This window comes from Pteronotus mesoamericanus, unplaced genomic scaffold, assembly GCF_021234165.1.
Source record: "Pteronotus mesoamericanus isolate MK-2021 breed Mesoamerican mustached bat unplaced genomic scaffold, CSHL_Meso_final contig_20, whole genome shotgun sequence".
Classification (NCBI taxonomy): Eukaryota; Metazoa; Chordata; class Mammalia; order Chiroptera; family Mormoopidae; genus Pteronotus; species Pteronotus mesoamericanus.
In genome coordinates, this window is record NW_026555085.1 from 7,187,670 (window position 1) to 7,209,652 (window position 21,983).

The following is a 21,983-nucleotide window of genomic DNA, read 5'->3' on the forward strand; positions in this document are numbered from 1 at the left end:
CATTCTGGAAAACCTGCAACAAGCAGAACACCTGAGAATGTTGAATCTGTATGGGCTGCAATCAATAAACATCAGTGACTGACAGTGTGAGGACTAGAAGCTGATCTGGGGATTCCAAAAACTACTGTGTCCAATGTTTTCATGCAGGATCTTGGCATGAAACATTTCACGGCAAAATTTGTTCCACAGCTTCCGCTACCAAAGCAGAAGGAATACCATATTTGCAGTTGTTAATGATTGGATTCAAACTGCTACCAATGAAATGGATTTCCTCAAGAAGGTTATAACTTTGAAAGGGACTGAGGTGTCGTTGTCTTATATACAACGTTCCTGGGATCTTTTATCTTCTTCAATAAATGCCTCTATTTTTCATAGCGAATGGCTGGATACTTTCTGGACAGACTTTGTAGATATTTGAGTTTTTAGAGACATATATTCTATATTTCCTGGTAAAACATCCATCAACTTACTAGGAAGCTACTAAGATAATTTATGATGTCTTCTCACATCCTTTTCTTTGGCTTTGTATACCACAATATGAATTTGTACCATTATTGAACACTCTAATGCAAGATGTGGCTTTAATATTTTATGTTTTTTTTTAATAATGTAAAATCTGATTCAGCCCTCTTTCCTCAAGGAGTAAGAGAGAATTTCTATTTCAATCAGTATTTTTTTCACTCCCTATTTCCCCTATCCCTTGCTGGAGTCACATAGAACTCCCAAGTTCACCAAATCTTGGAAGCTCAGGGAAGAGCCTGGTCTTCAGGCTGGTGTTATCACTATGAGAAGCTTCCTGTCCAAGCTTCAGTTGTTCCACTACTGATAGCTTTAAAGGCTGTGGCTTAGAGCTCAGTTTGCATGTCCATGCAGCTAACCCATTAGACATCCTATCCCTCCAGGGTTTGGAAGGGAGTCAAACACACAGGCCCCAGTATAGGTAGAACCAGATACCTCCCCGTTCCTTTACGGACAGGGAAATCCCACTTGCTGTTGGGATCCATTCCCTTCTCCTTCAACTTTTCAAGTCAACATCCCCCATCCACCCACCTAATCTAGATCTCTGACTTTGAGAGCCTAGATTGTCCAAAAGAGAAAGTCTCTTAACTCTCTGAAGGGGGAAGAGATGGGCAGTCCTTTTAAACCTACAAAGAGAAAATCCCTGTAATGCTTTGGTAGTGGATCAGCTGACAAGCAGGGAAGCTGGCCCCAATTTTGAATGAGATCATTCTGACAGTAAATCACACTACTGCATACAAAAGCCTCATGATCTGACTCTGATCCAACTTTCCAGGGGTGTCTCTGAACATTCCTTCACATGTATACAATGTTCTCACATGTTCAAATATTTTTAAGTGTATTTTATTGATTATGCTATTACAGTTGTCCCAGTTTTTTCTCCCCTTTATTCCCCTCTGCCCTGGACTCCCTTTCCACCAGCATTCTCCTCCCCGCCTTAGGTCATATCCATGTGTCATACATGTAAGTTCTTTGGCTTCTTCATTTCTTACACTATTTTTTAACCTCCCCCTGTCTATTTTGTACCTACCAATTATGCTTCTTATTTCCTGTACCTTCTCTCCCCTTCCTGCTGATAACTCTCCATGTGATCTCCATTTCTGTGATTCTGTTCCTGTTCTAATTGTTCACTTAGTTCATTTGGGGTTTTTTTAGGTTCAGTTGTTGATTAGTTGAGTTTGTTGTCATTTTACTGTTCATAATTTTGATCTTCTTCTTTTTCTTAGATAAGTCCCTTTAACATTTCCTATAATAAGGGCTTGGTAATGATGAACTCCTTTAACTTCACCTTATCTGGGAGCCACTTTTTCTGCCCTTCCATTCTATGATAGTTTTGCTGGATAGAGTAATTTTCCATGTAGGCCCTTGGCTTTCATGTCTTCAAATACTTCTTTCCAGCCCCTTCTTGTCTGCAAGGTTTCTTCTGAGAAATCAGCTGATAGTCTTATGGGAACTCCTTTGCAGGTAACTCTCTCCTTTTTCTCTTGCTGCTTTTAAGATTCTCTCCTTATCTTTAATCTTGGGTAATGTAATTATGATATGTCTTGGTGTGTTTTTCCTTGGACCCAACTTCTTTGGGACTCTCTGAGCTTCCTGGACTTGCAAGTCTCTTTCCTTTGCCAGATTGGGGAAGTTTTCCTTCATTATTTCTTCAAATAAGTGTTCAATTTCTTGCCCTTCCTCTTCTCCTTCTGGCACTGCTATGATTGAGACGTTGGAATGTTTAAAGTTGTCCTGGAGATTCCTAAGCCTCTCCTCACTTTTTTGAATTCTTGTTTCTTCATTCTATTCTGGTTGAATGTTTATTTCTTCCTTCTTCTCCAAATCGTTGATTTGAGTCCCAGTTTCCTTCCTTTCACTGTTGGTTCCCTGTATATTTTTCTTTCTTTCACTTTGCATAGCCTTCACTTTTTCCTCCATTTTGCGACCATACTCAACCATCCTGATTACCAGTGTTTTGAACTCTGCATCTGGTAGGTTGGCTATCTCTTCCTCACTTAGTTGTATTTTTTCTAGAGTTTTGATCTGTTCTTTCATTTGGGCCATATTTCTTTGTCTCAGTGCACCTATTATGTTAAGGGGCGGAGCCTTAGGTGTTCACCAGGACAGGGCAACCCACTTTGCTGTGTTGTGGTGCCGTATGTGGGGGAGGGGTCAGAGAGAGAACAATGCTGCTTGCTCCACTCTTGTCCCACCTTCCATCACTTTCCCCACTTCCCACAAGTGAATTGGCCCTTCTGGTGCTGATTCCTGGGCAGGTTGGTGAGTGTGCATTTTAGGACTGCATGGGTCCCTTCAGCAGACTCTCCTATGAGACTGGGAGTTTCTCCCACCAGTTTTGAGGCTTTCTTTTCCCACAGTGGGACGCTGGGTTATGTGTTCTGTCTCACTCCCCTGTTTTTCTCCCCAGCTTATCTGCACGCAAATGTGGGACCACCCAGTCTGCCACCTTGTCGTGCATCCTCTCTATCCTGGCTGCCCATCTCCTCCCCTCCTACCAGTGTGGATGAATGATTCTTCTTTAACTCCTTGGTTGTCAGACTTCTATACAGTTCAGTTTTCTGGCAGTTCTGTTTTTTTTTTTTAATTTGTTGTCCTTCTTTCAGTTGTGTGAGGAAGCGAAGTGTATCTACCTACACCTCCATCTTGGCCAGAATATTCAAATATTTTTTTTGCCCCTTCTCCAGCTGGCTATCCCCTCCCCCTCCCTTAAAGTCATCTGAATCCTCAAAAAGGTGTCAGGGCTCTTGGTTGGCATCTGTAATTCTTTTGGCCTTTCTTTTTGTGTGCAGTCCTAAGCTGAATGCAATAGTGCCTCATACCAGTATTCCAAGCAGGAGTATACCAGGAAGCTCTCCTCCATGTTTATCTTTTTCATAGGAGGGAAACCATTTTCCAGAACCCCTCCCAACAGTCTTCCCCTCTCAGCTCATTGGTCAGAACTGGTCCTCAGGGCTACCCAGAGCTGCAGGGAGGCTTGGGAAGCAAGTTCCCGGGAAAGCCGAGCAGAACTGCCATACCAATTTAGACAAATAATGATTTATGCCCAGACTGGGAACACATTTGCCTTACCTCTCTAAAAAATGATTCCCCTTAACAAGGAAAGAGGAGAGAAATGGCTACTAAAAGCTTACAGTAGAGATATTGTTCCATTAATTATCCCTTCTGCTTCATTAACATGGCAGGAACTACTACTATCTGTTTGCCCCTTCCTCCACAGAAGCAGAGTTATTAAATTCACACACGGTTGGCCAGAATGTTTGCCTTTACCAAACTCCCTTGCAGCTGAGTGTGGCCACGTGACTAATTTCTAAGAATGGGTTGAAAGGGGAATAAATAAATGTAACCACCAAGTAGTATGTAGAAAGTCATATCCTCCCTTCCTCTCATCCCGATGGCTGAAATGCGGATGTTGTGGGAAAATGTTTTGGACCAACTGGATGAGGACATGATGGAATTTAGAGACAAGTTGTCTAGGCTCCTGAAAATTTCACAGAGCAGAACTGCCAGGCTAGTATAGCTCTTATACGAGAAAAACTGTAAACTTCTATCATGTTTAAAACACTTATTTTGCCACCACTCTTATATCCTTATGAATACAACTCCTTCCAATGCTCTGATGATAAGCATGCTAAATTTTCTCCTACCCCAAGCAATCTCTCCTTTGACCCTGTGTTTCTTCTAATTTACCTTTCTTCTAAGTGTGTTAGAGCAAGCAACAAACTCCTGGATGATTCAAGTAGAAAAAGCAGCTTATAGGCTTGTGGAAAGGGCTAGAGACACATCAGTTATCTGTTGCCACAGTAATGCCACATTAACAACCACAAGAAAACCTCAGTGACATTTCACATGAACAGTATTTAGTTCACAGGTCTGTGGGGTTCAGCTTATATGGGCTGTGCTGAGCTGGGCTGATCTCAGCTGGACTCACTTGAATGTCTGGGGTCAACTGTTGGTTGGCTAGAGAGCTCTGTTGATTTTGGCTGAGCTCATTCATATGTCTGAAGCTCTGCTGGCTGTTGGCTGACTATGATGGCCTCAGCTGGGATAACTCAGGGAGACTTGGCCTAGTGCCACATGACTCTCATCATCCAACAGGACAGCCAAGGCACGTTCTAATGGCAATGGCAGAGGACAAGACAGTGAAAGTGCTATAGATTGAAGTGTGCTTCCCCAAAAGTCATATGTGGAAAACCTAATGGTGATGGTGTTAGAAAGTGGGGCCATTGGGAAGTGATTAGGTCACAAGGGTGGAACCCTCATGAATGAAATTAGTGTTCTTATAAAAAAGGTCCCAGAGAGATTTCTTGCTCCTTCCACCATGTAAGGACACAATGAGAAGTCAGCAGTCTGCAACCTGAAGAAAGCCTTTACCAGAAACCAACCATGCTGGCACCCTGGTCTTGGACTTCCAGCCTCCAGATCTGTGAGAAATAAATTTCTATTGTTTACAAGCCACCCAGACAGTGGTATTTTGTTGCAGCAGCCCAAACACACTAAGACAAAGAGAAGCCCGATTACACAAGTGCTTTTCAAGCCTCTGCTTGTGTAAACAATTGGATATTTGCTAACATTCATTGACCAAAGCAAGTCACAAGAGTGAGTCCAGAGTCAATATAGGAAGGTCTGACAAGATAGCACAGATGCAGGGAGAGGTGAAGTATTGAGGCCACTAATGCACTCAATCTACCACTCCACATTTAGAGGTTTTGCTTGCAGGCCAGTAGCCAACATCACACCACAGAGATGGGCCACTGAAGACACTGTTACTGCCACTGAGGAGCATATAACTCCATAGTTACTCCACGAGACCCTTCAGGACCAGACCCTGGGTGTTGCTGCCAAGACTAGCACTGCCCACCAAAGGAATGGATTTTTTTCTGCCTCTGCTTCTTTCCATTACAAGCTCCTTCTGATTCAAAGTCTAGATTGAGCAGATTTTATTAGCAAGTCTATGACAAGTGCACATGACTAAGTTCATAAGAAGAGTGGGAAAGTGAGGGAGGAGCTGGCATTTTTAGCTAGAATACTGGGAGGTAGGCTCCTTTTCCTACAAAGTTTCACAGAGTAGAAAATAGTCCATACATGGAAAAGGGGCTTATGCCATGGGAAGTTAAAAAGCCAGAGCAGAACAAGAGTGAGGAGAAGGAGGAAGAGAAAGAGGAATATACTAGCCTCTCATTCTCTTCACAGCTAAACTTAAGTACTCCTAGCTCACTTCTGTAGTAATTAGTTATTGGTACAGTAATAATGAAAAATTCAGTTGTTTACAACCACAATCATCTATTTTTCTCACTCATGCTTCAGGCTGCCGGATGGTTAGGTTTGGTTCCAGGCTTCAATTGGGTGTTTGCTCCATGCATCTCTTGTCCTACTTGGACCAGCAGCTCCCCAGGGTTTGTTCTCATGGTAAATGGTAGGAATGCAAGAGAATGAGTGGAAACATGTGATACCTTTTAAGACACATCACTTTTGCTCGCATTCCATTGGCTAGAAGTAGTCTAGCAGGATAATATATTCCATCCATTTTCATGTACTGCAAGGCTATAGGGCAAGAGGGAGTGAAGAAGTGGGAAGAATAACTCAGTCAATCACAACTCTTCATCTGGCTTCCGACCTTGCTGAGCCCTGCTCCAATATCTCCTGCATCTCATTCTTTATTCCCTTTGTTCTATCATATAGACCTGCTTATGGTTTATTTTAATTTGGATTCTCCCAGAAGCTGATCCTGAGACAAGGATTTGAATGCAAGTAGTTTATTTGGGAGGTGATGAAAACACCAGTAGAGAAGAGATGGAAAGTGATACAGGAAAGGAAGACAGCCCATAATGGGTGAGCTATTAAGCCAATGACCACAGTGGACAATAGGAACTTAATGCCTAAAGAAACTCTCATGAACACATGCATCAGAATTATCCCACCTGAGGGGTGAAGGAACTAAGGTATTTACACATCAACTCCTCAGAGTCATTGGTTGAGGGCTGCTTCCAGGAGGAATTAATTTTTAAGCACTTCTAGTATGCCGTAAGTGTGGGAAGCATGGCCTTCTGCAGTTCTGGGGGTTGGGGGAAGATCTTGCCTTCTGGAAAAGGAGCGACAGGGGGAGGTTGAGGGATATGGGTAAGGCACTGACAGCGTCTCTTATGTGGTTTCTTAAATATGACTTCTCTTGTCAACTCCCATATTTCCATAAATGTGTCAGCCTTCTACCTAGAATGCTTTTCCCTCCCTGTCTACCTGGTAAACTCCTGCTCATCTTTCAAACCTTTCCCAGCTTCCTAAACAGAGAGGACCATGTCTAACTCTGTGTGTTATAAAGATGCAATACATATCTCTATTTTTTAATCACTTATTATACTGCTTTACTTACTAGCCTGACTTCTCTACTAGATTATTATACTTGTTAAGGACAGGGGCTGCAAGTTTACAGATCTTAATATAGTTTGGCACCTGGAATATAACAGATGCTCAACAAAGCTAGTTAGATGGAAGCATTAATTTCTGTCTATAGAGTGTATTAGCAATCTGGTAAAGTGCCTCAACCTGAGGTGAAATCATAACAGTTTTTATGCCCCTTTATCATCTCCAGTTATTCTCCTTCCTTTGTTCACCCGGTATCCTGCTCTTCTCACTCCCTATCCTCATATCAAAATCTGCTCTCAGATGCCCCCACTTTTCCCCCAGATATCAAAGGAGCACAAAACCAAGAGATAGGAAACTTGTTGATCTTTGCTACTGACTAGCTTGGTCCTTAGGCAAGTTTTTTCCTGTCTGAGTTTTAAACTCCTCATTTGTAAAACGATCTTGAATGTCCCTGCCAATTATTAAGGGGGTCTGTAAGAATATCTCTAGAAGGATGACATGCAGCAACAGTGAAGAGAAAATGGATGGCTATGAGCCAAGGATGTGAGGGAGACCAACTTTTTCTTTATATCTTATATTTCCTAGGACTGCTGAAACAAATTGCCACAAATTTGGTGGCATAAAACAACAGAAATTTGTTCTCTCACAGATGTGGAAGCTGGAATACCAAAATAAAAGTGTTGGCTGGGTCATACTCCCTCTAAAGGCTTTTGGGGAGAATCTTTCCTTGCCTCTTCCAGGTTCTGGTGGCTTCAGGCATTCCTTGACTGTGGCTTCATCACTCCAGTCTCTGCCTTCATGGTTGCCTTGCCTTCTCCTCTTCTGCCTGTATCTTCTCTCTTATAAGGATGCCTGTTACTGGATTTATGGTCCAACCCAGTAAACCAGGATGACCTTATCTCAAAATCCTTAGCTTAATTATCTCTAGAAAGACCCTTTTCCCCAATGAGTTAATATTCACAGGTTTCAGGGATTTGGATGTGGAGATATCTTTTTTCAAAGATTTTTATTTATTTATTTTTAGAGAGAGGGGAAGGGATGGAGAAAGAGAGAGTGTGAAACATCAGCATGAGAGAGAAATACCTATCAGTTGTCTCTCATATGCATCCCAACTGGGGACCGACCTGGTAACCCAGGCATGTGCCCAGACCAGGAATTGAACCTGGTGACCTTTCGCTTTGCAGGACAATAATACCCAATCAACTCAGCTACACAGGTCAGGGCTGGATGTGGACACATCTTTTTTTTTTTTTTGGTTGGGGGGGTCACCATCCAACCTACTACATATCTATTTGTACATTTTGATTAAGTATCATGTATAAATTTATGAAAGAAAGGAAGGAAAGAAAGAAAAAAGACTCATATGACTGAACAGGTATTCAAGTTTCTACTTTTCTGTCTCATGTTCAACCCAATTTTGTTCTTATTGAATCTGGCTCTGAAATATTACCTCCTGCCCCAATTATTATTTACTGTTGAAATCATGGTCTAGGAAATGAAAATGGAACTCTCATCCCATGGGGGTGGAAGAGGAAATAGTAAAACCACTTTGAAAAACAAGTGACTATTATTTTGCAAAGTTGAACATATGCATATACTCCAGATCAGCAATTCCAATCCTACCTCAATATCCTGGAAAAACTTTTCTACTTGTCCACTTAGTCAGGAAACATAGATAAGAATGTTCATAACAGCAGAGTTTCCAGTAGCACAAAATGTGAAACAACGAATGCCAATCAGCAGTAACGCAGATAAGCTGTGCTATTTCTACAATGGAATATTATACAGCAGTGAAAATCAATGAACTATAGCTACACTCATTGATATGGTTAAATCTTAACACCATACCATTGTCTGAAAGAAGTAAGAAACAGAATAGATACAATACAATATCACTAATATAAATGGTATATTATTTATGGTTACAAACATAGTTGAAAAAGCATAAAGAGAAACAAGAAGATGATTAACATAAAGTTCTGCATACTGATTACATGTGAAGTGGGGAGAAAGGGGAATGCCCATAGGAAGGAACCTCCAAGAAGCTCTAAAGTACTGGTGATATCCTATCGTATAGTGTGGGGTGTAGGAACATGACAGTGCAAATGTTGTTATTATTCATTGACTGTACATATTAGTTTTGTTCTACATCTTTAAAAAAATTTATTAAAGTTATTGGGGTGACATTGGTTAATAGGATATGATCTATATATTGTACTGTGTGTCCACCGCTCAAAGTCAAATCATCTTCCATCGCCGTATGTTTGGCTATACATATTAGTTTTATATATTATTTAGGTGTGTATGATATATGTAACATCCTATGAGGAAAAACTGCTATAGGTTAAGGATATAGAGCAATAGAAACTCTCACCAATTGCCATGAGGGTGAATATTAATGGGAAAAAACATCTTGGAGGACATTTTGCAGTATCTTGTAAAGTGGAAGTTGTGTATGTTCTATGACCTAGCAATGTCTTTTCTAGGTATTCCTCGGTGCCTTAAAAAAAGTGGTTTTCAAACTTACCAAAAACAAAAACCCCTCTCTTATTAAGAAATATACTTGCCCTGGCTAGTGTGGCTCAGTTGGTTGGAGCATTGTCCCACAAACTGAAAGACCACAGGTTCGATTCCCGTTTAGGGCATGTGCCTAGGTTGCAGGTTCACTCCCTGGAAACGGTGCATATGAGAGGCAACTGATTGATGTTTCTCTCTCACATTAATGTTTCTCTCTCTCTCTCTCTCTCTCTCCCTCCCTCCCTTTCCCTCTCTCTAAAATCAATAAGCATGTCCTTGGGTGAGGATTAAAAAAAGAAATATACTTTACATTACAACTAGATACACATACACACAAAGACACATACACACAAATATATAAGTGTATATAAAGTTGAAACAAAAATTTTGCAGAACAATGCTTATCCACACTACATGCAACAATATTCTGATCTTTTTCTATTTCTGCCTATTCTATAGTTGAAGGGACCAGCCTTTAAATTTATTTCAATTCTCCAATAGTTGACAAACTGTATTTTGAAAAAGGCTGCATTTTGCACATGGTAATGTATAAAAGAGTGTCAACTGAGAACTGTTTGAAATAAAATAACTGGACGTGACAATCAAGGTCTATTCACATAGTGGAATGCTATATTGCATTTAAGTTAAGTAAACTAAAGTTCTATGTATCAACAGAATGCTGAGTGAAAAAAGCCAGTTGCTGAAGCATATGTACAGTGTGATGCTACTTTAAAGTTTCAAAACATGAAAAACATGTTGTTTATGGATATACACATATGTCATAAAAGTCTACAACATGCATGAGAATGTTGAGCACATAAATTAGGATTGAAGCTTGCACGGGACGGGGGGGAAGGGGATCAAGGAGGGGCAAAAGGGGTCATTTGTATCATAAGGTTTTTTGTTTCTTAACCTTATTCTTATATGTTATTTATTCTTCATTCTTTAGGGGTTGGCAGACTGCCACCTTTGAGCCAAATCTGTTTTTGTATGGCCTATTAGCTAAGAATGTTTTTTTCGTATTTTAATTGTTGAAAAAAATTGAAATAAGAATACTTCATGAGATGTGAAAATTACATAAAATTTTCATGTCCACCAATAACGTTTCATTGGATCACAGGGCACCAGTTTATTTTCATATTGTTTATGGTTGCTTTCATGCTACAAAGCAGAGTTGAGTAGCTGTAAAAGAGGTTGTACAGCCTGCAGAGCTGACAGTATTTACAATCTCACCCTTTATAGAAAAAGTTTGACAGCTCCTGGTTTATTGTGTCACATATAGTTCATAATAATTTAAAAAATAGTAGCATTAAAGAAAAATTCCAGAAATAAAAAGATGTGTAATTCTACCACCTTACAAAATTTGCTTAACTTTTTCATGTTTTCTTCTTTGACAAAATCCATATATTTTTACTGAAATTAAGCAAAAACATTGTGCATTCTCCTCCCTCCCCACCCCCATACATCTGTTCATAAACTTTGTTGATGTGCTATGTAGCATTCAAATGTACACATTCTAATGGTATAGCATGATTCAAGCTTACAAACTACACACCATAACTGGTGTGACTACCTCTTCATGTTTAAATCTTTATATTCTTTTCATTTCCATTTATTACTGGTTATGAGGCAAGGAACATCTTCATAAACAGAGCTTCACCCCCTTACTTTTGACTTATTTTCTTAGAATAAATGCCTAAGCAAGAAATTCTTAATCTTTTCTCTGCTTGCCCACACCCCCAACTCTCTCTGCTTCCTCTCTTTACTCCAATAACGACTTTCTTCATCAGTCTTTTTGCTTATCCTTTGCCTGCTATCATACAAGTGATCTCTCTCACTTGGCTCTATTAAAAAAAAGCTCTTTTGCTCTTAGATCCCAGATTGACCCATCCCTTACAGTGCGTTGTGAGAGCTGCTTCTTGCTCTAATTTCTTAATCCTTTCTCTCACCACAGGGTTCACTCCACTCCTTTGCTGAGGTTAAAGTCTGCCAGTAACTAAGGAACTGTTGGTAACTAAGTCCAAAGGTTTTTTTCTTGATTTCTATCTTTCCCATGGAGCTACTGCTCTGAAATGTCCTCCCTACTGTTCTTCAGGCCTTTCTTTTTCTGCATGTCTCAGGGTTTATCTCTTCCACAGAACTTTCTCTAAGAATTGGAATACACCCTCCTTTTTTGAGTCCAGTTCAACCCAAGCATAGCTCGTCCCCTTCACTCTACTTTGCCCTAATCTAAGTTGTTTTACTCTCCTTTGAATTAATATGAAGTTAAGGAAGGAAAAGTAATAACTTGAAAGCAGACGACATTGAGAATCTTCTACTTAAAATTTAAAAATAATCAAACCTTTGAGATAAATTCAAGGATAACGGGCCATGCTGTTCTAGTAACAGAAGATCTACCAAGTGAGGTCCACGTATCAGCAGTCACACCTGGAGCTGTTGGAAATGCAGAACTGTAGGCTCTACCCCATACTGAATAAGAACATAGGCTTTTAACATGACATCCAGGTGACTGACATGCACATTAAAGTATGAGAATCACTAGTCTAGTGATCCAGTAAATGCCTGCCTCTATAGCTTCCACCTAAAATACTTCAAGGACCACTTGAAAACCTCAAATCAATGAAGTTTACCTCTAGGGAGGCAGGGTTTGGTGTGAGGGTGATCTGGCTATCACAGCTAACACCACTTTGATGAACAGGGTTAATTCGATTCACTTCTTGGTTAGGTGGATGGCTTCTTTCCGTCATCATTCTAGGTACAGGTTCATTCCTCTAAAGCTGCAAAGGGACTTGAAAATGACAATCTTTCCCAAGAAAGGAAGACTATTCTTCAACTAAGAGTATAGGCAAGCTTTTAGAATCTTTGGTAAAGTGGATAGATACATCTTACTGGGGGTTTGAAAACATTTTCTATCATCTTTTTCAACAACAACAACAAAAAAAATGGATAGGAACAACATAGAACCAAAAGACAACAATAGTTTATGTTCTTCATTCTCTCACTCAATATATATCCAGCACCTACCATATGCCAAGCATTATGCTAGGTTCTGGAGTTACAGCAGAGAACAAAACAGACAAAACCCCTGCCATAGTGAAGTTTATGTTCTAAGGGATGGAGATGGACAATACACAAATATGTAATATAGCAAGCTAAAAGCAAGCAAGCAAACAAACAAACAAACCAGAGTGGCGGAGCCCACTATTAAAGATAAGTGGTCAGGGAAGAACTCTCCAAAGTGAGGACATTTGGGAATATACCTGAATAAAATGAAATCAGCCAGGTATTTAGGGGAAAAGAATTCCAAGCAGAGGAAATGGCTAATGCATTAGGTAGGTAGGAACATACTTGAAGGGCTTATGGAACAGCAAAAGGCCAATAAGCATGGTTGGAACAGATAGATTAAGCAAGGAAGAGGCTGGAAACGGATCATTTAGGGTCTTTAAGCAGCTTGGATTTTATGCGAAGTGTGATGGAGCCATTTCAAGGCATTGGGCCCAGAGAAGTGATGTAATCCGACCGACAATTTAAGAGGCTCTCTCTAGCTGCTGTGTGGGGAATAGACTATAAGTGGGCAGGAGTGGAAGCGGAGAAGCCAAATAGGAGGTTGCTGTAAGGATGTTGGTTGGTTTAGATTTGGGTGGTCATGGTGGTGCTGGTGGTAAGAAAGGTTCCAACAATCTCAACTTCCCTAATAAAGACAATTTAATAAGTTATTATTAGATGACTGGAGTAAATTTTTAAATTTTTGGATAGGAAACTGGCTTAGATATAGAAAACAAAGACCAGGAATAATAGGGCTTATTTGGGCTGAACAATGTTAAGAGCTTCCCTAGGAGATCCGTGTTACTTAACATTTATTAAACAAGGAAAAGGAACACTGAGACACTTCTCAGTACACAAATTATACTCTGTTTTCCATGTGTGAAATATCAAGTTAATAGGGAATTCTTCTGGAACATTTCTAAAGCTATGTGAGTAGGATAGAAAGTGACAGGTGACACGCCACATAGACAAGTGTAAGATAGCTCACATAGGGGGAGAAAACTCAGAAGATACTTTTAAGATAATGAACTCTGAACTGCTGGTTGCAACCAAGGAAAGGGATACAGAAGTCGCTATATATTATTTCTTTAAGACATCAGCTCTTGTAAAGTCCAAAATGCCAGCAAAAGTTCTGTCTGTCCAGAATAAAGACAAAACATCGGCTTTAACAAAACCTCAGGAAAGCTCTCATGGAGTTCAGTATTGGTCAAGAGAAAGAAATGCAGCTAAAATGATGATAAGATTAAAAGGATAAGAGGGGCTCTTGTGTGATGGATTAAATGCCCATTAAAGTTGACTACCTGAGACAAGATAAGATGAAATCTATAAAAGCATGAAAGGTTCAGAGAAAAAAAATAGCCCCTTTTATAAAAATCCCATGATTGTGAAATTAGGGGGCAAAAGAAGCTTGAAAATGGGAGTAATGTCTATGTAGAAAGAGACCATTGGAGGGCACATAAAATTAGTCATTCTTTAGACAGGGGGTCCTTAAGTATTCTCCAGTATATAAAAGGATATGTGGTAGCAGTAAACAGCAGTGGGAGCCAACAAGCCCACCTCAACAGTCCCTTGTTGGGATGAAAACTACTCTGGACTGGTATGTGCTTCCTGTCCACTCCCATAATCACTGTGGCATACAACCACAGAAACACAAAAAGAGAAAAAAACAAAACAAAAACAAAAAACAAACAAAAAAACTCCCCACAGTCAAGACATTCAAAGGATTCAAAATGCTCACGTTAAATCTCATTCTGAGTCAAAGTGGACTGAAAATATATTCAAGAATGAAAGATTTATAATAGATTAATAAGAGGAATTAAGTCTGTTTGGGGGAATATCCTTAGTCTTTGTGATTCATACCATGGCGATATATTATGTCCTTGCAAGAAACATTACTTGGTAGTCTGAACTAGATGAATAAAATAACATTTCTTAAATATTGTTTGCCAGCATATGGTTCTCATAGTCAGAAAATGACAGTTATTGGTTGAAACGGATCAGATTATTTGAACTTCACTCACAGTACAAGTCCTTCAACAGTGTTCATTTAACAGAGGAGAGAACCAACTGTTATTCATGGGTTGAACAGTTATCAAGCCTGGGCTATAGGATCCCTATTGATCTTCTTTCACAGATTTCAATCAAACCAACAAAAAAACCAACCAAACAACCAACCAACCAACCAACCAACCAACCAACCAACCAACCAAACAAAAAAAACTGGATCTAGATGAAAAGGGAAAGCAGAGAGTAATAACCAGAGCATCGTTGAGTTACGAGATGTTATAAATGGGCTGCACACAACATATGGGCCCTTACGTTTAGGTCAAGATCTGTGTATATAATACATATGTTCTCTTTAAAAAAAAAAATTATATGTGAGAGTCTCTTTCCCCACCCCGGCCAAAGGAAACACTACCCTTCACTACTTCCCATAGGTCCTTTACCGGTTTCTTCCCCTCTCTGGTATGAGGAACTTTCAGCCCCGCCTCTTTGCTGTCCAAGCACTACCTCCCAGTCTACCTGTGTGCCCAGCTCTTGACGTTACTGTTCGGCTTCAGCGGCCTGCAGGATTCCGGCTCCTGATTGGTTCGTCTGACCACAGCCTGGCAGTCCACCAATGACAGCGGCGCTGGATTGGGGGGGACTGCCCACATCCAAGATGGCGCTTCCAGGAGCTGGGAGCCGTTGACCGGCAGCCGGGAAGCGGCCTGGATTGGCCTTCCGATCGCAGGGTCCTGGGGGCATCTCGCTGAGTACCCCCCTGGCCCTCCCAGAAGGCCTTTCCTGGGCCAGAGCAATGGCCGCCGAGAATAGCAAGCAATTTTGGAAGAGGAGCGCCAAGCTGCCGGGGAGGTGAGCCTAGGGCGCTGAGACTGGAAGAGGGAATTGGACAAACCCTTCCAAATCCTAAGCTCTAAATCCCGCGGGCCTGGGGCGCCACCGACCCCCAGGAGGCTATTTTCGGCAACCTGGGCTGGGGGAGTTGGGACTGCTTGGTGGTGGCAGGGCGGCTGTCAAGCAGAGGAGCAGGCAGCGAGCTTTGGCGATGGCTGAGGGAGAGACTAGAGTCTGGGGGCGGAGGGCTCTGGAGGGGTTGCTCTCATCTGGGAGGTGGCCAGAGTCCGGGCGTGAGGGACAGTGGAGTTGGGTGAGTATCCAGTGTATGTCCTGGGTTAGGAGGGCCATCCCCGGGGCTGCTTCTCACTTTAAACAGAACTCCCTCATGGGGGTCTCCATCACGCACAGGTGGTTGTTCGCGCGAGGTTGGCCCCTTCCCTTGCTACCCCAGCTCAGCACGTACCGAATATTTTTTTTCCTGGATTCCCTCAAGGCTCTGCTGGGAGCTTGGGGCTGTCTGCGGGGGTAACAGGAAAAGTGATGAAAATTCTCAAGTTTGACATTATTTCATCTTGAGTTGGCCTTTTCCCATTATCGAGGTTATTTCTTTAGCATTTCATAAGGATTTGTTCAACCCCAAGCGACTCCTAACCCCCATACGTTGTGATGTTCTTTTTGTGCAAAATTTTTTTCCATGCACTAATTTTTTTTCATTCCTCTGTTTTCTGGTTGGAGAGCAGACCTTCTAAGCTACTTTTTCTTGCTGTATGCTTGGCAGTTGTACACCCATCAATCTGTTCTTGGTTTACAGTTTCGATTTGGTTTGGGCAGAGTCCTGACAAGTGTAAGAACGAATGTATGTTTCAGTTGTGAATATAAGGTTTCTGCCAGCTAGATTCTACTTGGTGATGAAATTCATGTTTGGTTGTGCCCCACATGCTACCTTTCCTAATTGAGTCTGGGATAATCCATTGAACTACGGCATGTGTGTGTGCGTACATGTGTATGTAAACTGTATCTAGCAAAGAAGATCAGTGGTGACTATATAGCAGTCTTATTTTATTTAGGATCCTATTAGACATATGGAGGATAGAGTGGGAGTCAACTTTTAGTAATACAGATTAAAATAATGAAAAGGAATGCAGAGATAGCTTAAAATTAAAGTTCTTTGGAGTTACAGTGTTAATATTAATGCTAAAGACTTTTACATTCTTAGATAAACACCACTTCCTGCCAACTGATTCCTTTTCCTTCCTGGTCTAGTGAGCTCTCCAGTCTCACTAACTGGTGTTCACTGGGGTTTTCCATAATGAGATCATTACATTTTGACATCCTAAGGTTATAAGCAGAATCAATGGGAAAACTGTTAGATCAGGAAGCAGTATATGAGGTATGGGGCATGGCATGCTATTTTGTGCCTATTGACTGCTGGTTGTTATTAACAATCTTCTGTTTTCTTTATTTCCTCTTTGGTGACAATCTTTTGTTTACTTTATTTCTTCTTTGAGACTATAGGAACAATCACCTTTTCAAAGCACTACTTTTGTAAGATAGGAAAGGGGTGGCTTCTTAAGTTTCTTCAAGTTTTTCATTTTGAAGAGGAGTATAGAGGGATAGAGAAGAGATCATTTGAGTTCAGAAAGACTTGGGTTTTTATTTGTTTTTGTTTTTTAAAAATTTAATCTTTATTGTATTTTCTCCATTATCATTTAGCTCCTTAATACTCCCCTCCCCCAAGAACTCATCACACTGTTGTCCATGTACATGAGTCCTTTTTCCTTTTTGCTCGGTTCCTCCACCCTGACCTCCCCTCCCAACTAGCTGTCATCTGCTCTCCATCTAAGAGCCCATCTCTGTTTTGCTTGTCACATCATTTTGTCCATTAGATTCCACATATGAGTGAACTCATAGGGTATTTGTCTTTCTCTGAGTGGCTTATTTCACTTAGCATAATGTTCTCCAGATCCATCCATCCATAGTGTTGAAAAGGGTAACATTTTCTTCTTTTTTAAGACCGACTAGTATTCTATTGTGTAAATGTCCCATGTTTTATCCACTCACCTGTTGATGAACACTTGGGCTGTTTCCATATCTTGGTGATTGTAAAGAACACTGCAGTGAACACAGGGGTGCTTATGTTCTTTTGAATTAGTGTTTTGGGTTTCTTCAAATATAATTCCAGAAGTGGGATCGCTGGGTCAAAAGACAGATCCGTCTTTAAATTTTTGAGGTATCTCCATACTGCTTCCCACAGTGGCTGCACCAGTTTGCATTCCCACCAACAGTGCAAAAGCATTCTCCTTTCTTCATATCTTCGCCAGCACTTGTTGTTTGGGGTTTTTATTTAGACCCTCTTACCTGCGTGCTCAAGGACAAGATTTGCTCAATCTCTCTAGGCCTCAGTTTCCTTATCTATGAAAGAAAGATTAAAATACTTTCCTCAGAGTGACTATGAAGACTGAATTAAACATCCTATTTGTAAAGAGCCAAGGACAGTATTTATTTAGCACATTATACAATAGTTGCTCAATAAGTACTAGTTATTAGTATTACTGTTATTATTAGAGCAAGTAAATATTTAAAAGAATGTTTCACAGATCCTTACCCCAGTACTAGTATTAATGTTCATTGTTTATCTTAAGGCATTAAAATATTGCCACAATTCAACTAGTTTTTAGTACTTGCTTATTAAAGGGATGTAGTGTTTTTAGCAGGGAAGCCCCAGGAGCCCCTGGTTACTTACTTTCAGATAGTAAGTGTTTTGATTTAAGCACAATGTTAGAGCATTTTCTCAAGAATAGAATTTTTGCGTTTGTACTCTTCAGATTTTAGTGAAGAAAAACTTTCTCCTGGGTGGTAAAATGACATAAATGACTATGTCTAGATCCATTACAACCTAGAAGTGAAACTAGTTTATTTTTCTTTGCAAATTGAAAGGTAAAAGTTCAAAGCAATGGCAGATTACTTTCAGTGTCTTTGATCATGATCTAGCACTTTAATAACAACAAATAAGAATTTTATTTAGTAAAATAACCTAAGTTCATAATGAATTAAACATCCTTTTTAAAAAAAATAACGTTACTGAGATATAATTCACGTCCCATCAAAATTCACCCACTGTTCAGTACGTATTTAGTTTATTCATCTGGAGTATAGATGGTTTTGTATAACCATCCCCACTAATTTCAGAACATTTTTATTTATTTATTTTCAGAGAGAGGGGAAGGGAGAGAGAAAGAGAGGGAGAGGAACAGCACTGTGCAAGAGATACATCGATCGGTTGCTTCTCGCATTCCCTCAACTGGGGACCTGACCCATAACCTAGGCGTGTACCCTGACCAGGAATCGAACCAGCAACATTTTGGTTCTCAGGTTGGCACTGAGCCACACCAGCCAGGGCTAATTTCAGAACATTTTTATTACCCCAAAAAGAAAACCCATATCTGTTGGTAGTTACTTGCCATCCCCTGCCCCTGGCAACCACTAATCTTTTTGTTTGTATAGATTTACCTATTCTGGGCATTTCATATACATGGAATAATGTGATATGAGAAGTTTTTTTGTTTCTTTTATTAAGCATGTTTTCAAGGCTCATCATGTTGTATCATGTATCAGTATTTCATTCCTTTATGGCTAAACAATATTCTGTTGTATGAATATACCTCATTTTGTTCATTCATCAGTTGATGGACGTCTGAGTTGTTTCCACTTTTGGGCTTTTATGAATAATGCTATGAAATTCACAGGCAGGTGTTTGTGTGGATGTAGGTTTCCCATTCTTTTGAGTATATATAGGAGTGGAATTGCTGGGTCATGTGGTAACTTGATGAAATTAAAAATCCTTTTAAGTTCTCTCAGTTATTCATAAGAGACCAATCTACTTAATACATCAGACAGTCCTTCTATGAATGCCTAGGAAGATAGGAGGTGGTATGTACCATGTGGAAACTTGCAGCTAGTAGATAAGTAATAAATCCTGGAGGTCTAATGAACAGCATAGTGATCATGGTCAACAAAACTTTGAAGTTGCTAAGAGACTAGATCTTAATTGTTCTCATCACACACACAAAAAGAAATAATTATGTGACTTATTAATTATGTAGTAATTATATGATAGAGGTGTTAACTAACACTTTGGTGATAATCAGTTGCAATATATAAATGTATCAAGCCAGTTAGAACTTCTGGCCAAGATGGAGGGGTAGGTAGATACACTTTGCCTCCTTGCACAACCAAAAGAAGGACAGCAAATTTAAAAACAAGAAATAACCAGAACTGCCAGAAAATTGGAACTATATGGAAGTCAGACAACCAAGGAGTTAAAGAAGAAACATTCATCCAGACTGGTAGGAGGGGAGGAGTCGAGCAGCAGGGGAGAAGAGGACGCATGGCAAGGTGGCATCTGGAGGACCAGGCAGGTGAGGCGGCGGTGGCTGGCAGACCAGGCAGTCCAACATTTGCATGTCGGGGGAGGAACACCTGGGGAACGAGACATACCATGCAATCGAGGGTTACAATGTGGGGAAAGAAAGCCTCAAAACCTCTTGCTATAAAATCTTGTGGAGGATATGGCAGCAGGAGAAACTCCCAGTCTCATAAGAGAGTCGTTGGAGAGACCCATAGATTCCTAGAACGTACACAAACCCAGTCACCCAGGAATCAGCATTAGAAGGGCCCAATTTGCTGGTGGGTAGCAGGGGAAGTGAACGAAAGGCCACTGCAAGTGGCATTGTTCCCTCTCCAACCCCCCCCCCCCCACAGCGTCATAACAGCAACCTGGGTTGTCCTGCCCTGGTGAATACCTAAGACTCTGACCCTTACAATGCAGGGGGCACGCTGAGACAAGGAAATATGGCCCAAATGAAAGAACAGATCAAAGCTCCAAAATAAAACTAAACAGTGAAGAGTAGCCAACCTATCAGATGCGGAGTTCAAAACACTGGTAATCAGGATGCTCACAGAAATGGTTGAGTATGGTTGCAAAATGGAGGAAAAAGTGATGGTTATAGAAAGTGAAATAAAGAAAAATATACAGGGAACCAACAGTAAAAGGAAGGAGACCGGGATTCAAATCAATCATTTGTAGCAGAAGAAAGAGATAAGCATTCAACCAGAACAGAATGAAGAAACAAGAATTTAAAAAAATGAGAAGCTTAGGAACCTCTGGGACAACTTTAAAGGTTCTAACATCTGAATCATAGGGGTGCCGGAATGAGAAGAGGAAGGGCAAGAAATTGAAAACTTATTTGAACAAATAATAAAAGACAACTTCCCCAATCTGGCGAAGGAAATAGACTCCCAGGAGATCCAGGAAGCTCAGAGAGTCAGTTCCAAAGAAGTTGGACCCCAGAAAGCACACACCAAGGCACATCATAATTACATTACCCAAGATTAGAGATAAGGAGAGAATCTTAAAAGCAGCAAGAGAAAAGGAAAGAGTTACCCACAAAGGAGTTCTCATAAGACTGTCATCTGATTTCTCAAAAGAAACCTTGCAGACAAGAAGGGGCTGGAAAGAAGTATTCAAAGTCATGAAAGGCAAGGACCTACATGCAAGATTACTCTATCCAGGAAAGCTATCATTTAGAATTGAAGGGCAGAAAAAGTGGTTCCCAGATAAGGTAAAGTTAAAGGAACTCATCATTGCCAAGCCCTTATTATAAGAAATGTTAAAGGGACTTATCTAAGAAAAAAGATGATCAAAAAACTATGAACAGTAAAATGACAACAAACTCACAACTACCACCAACTGAACCTAAAAACAAACAAAAACAAACTAAGCAAACAATTAGAACAGGAACAGAATCACAGAAATGGAGATCAGAGAGTAGGGGGAGGGAGGAGAACAGGGGAAAACGTACGGGGAATACGAAGCATAGATAGTAGGTACAAAATAGACCGGGGGAGGTAAGAATAGTATAGGAAATGGAGAAGCCAAAGAACATATATGTATGACCCATGGACGTGAACTAAGGGGGGAGGGGTGCTGGTGGAAGGGAATAAAGGGGAGAAAAAAATGAGACAACTATAATAGCATAATCAATAAAATATATATTTAAAAAATGTGTCAAGCCAACACATTGTACACCTTAAGTTTTCACAGTTTATGTCAGTTATATCTAAAAAAAAGAAAGAGAGAAAAAGAGAGAGACAGAGAAAGAGAGAAAGGAAGGAAGGAAGGAAGGAAGGAAGGAAGGAAGGAAGGAAGGAAGGAAGGAAGGAAGGAAGGAAGAAAAAGAAAGAAAAGAAAAGAAAGATGCAGGCTTTGGAACCTGATTGCCTGGTTTCAGATCCAAGCTCTGCTACTTTCTAGCTGTGTGACCTTGGGTTAGTTACTTAACCTCTCTGTGCCTGAGTCTCTTCATCTATAAAATGGGAACAGAGTATCTAACCCATAAGGCTGTTATGAGGGTTAAATGATATAATGCATAGAAAGTACATAGGTACTCAGTAATATTAGCTGTTAGGAAAATGATAGTTGTAAGCACCAAATCTCCTATTTTTATTTGTTCCTTCCCCCTTTTTTAGTTTCTAAAACTGGCATTGAAAAAATTTGATCAGCGGTGTCTATGGAGCCTCCAATGAGTACTGGGTGGGAAAGGAATACTATCCATTGTTAACTAGGCGGAGGGTTTATGGAGGCACAAAGAAGGCTAATGTGGGACAGCTGTGGTGTCAGGTGTTCTTTAGCTGTGGGA

General features: G+C 40.5%; 1 protein-coding gene across 1 annotated transcript in view; it reads left to right on the top strand.

Annotated features, from left to right (window-relative positions):
* Positions 1 to 15,084: 15,084 nt before the first annotated feature.
* Positions 15,085 to 21,983, top strand: part of TBC1D22B (TBC1 domain family member 22B) — an 86,749-nt gene continuing 79,850 nt past the window's right edge. Inside the window, exon 1 of the mRNA XM_054569303.1 lies at positions 15,085 to 15,300. Coding sequence (XP_054425278.1) covers positions 15,245 to 15,300 — 56 coding nt within the window. The 5' untranslated portion in view covers positions 15,085 to 15,244. The remainder of the gene's footprint in view (positions 15,301 to 21,983) is intronic.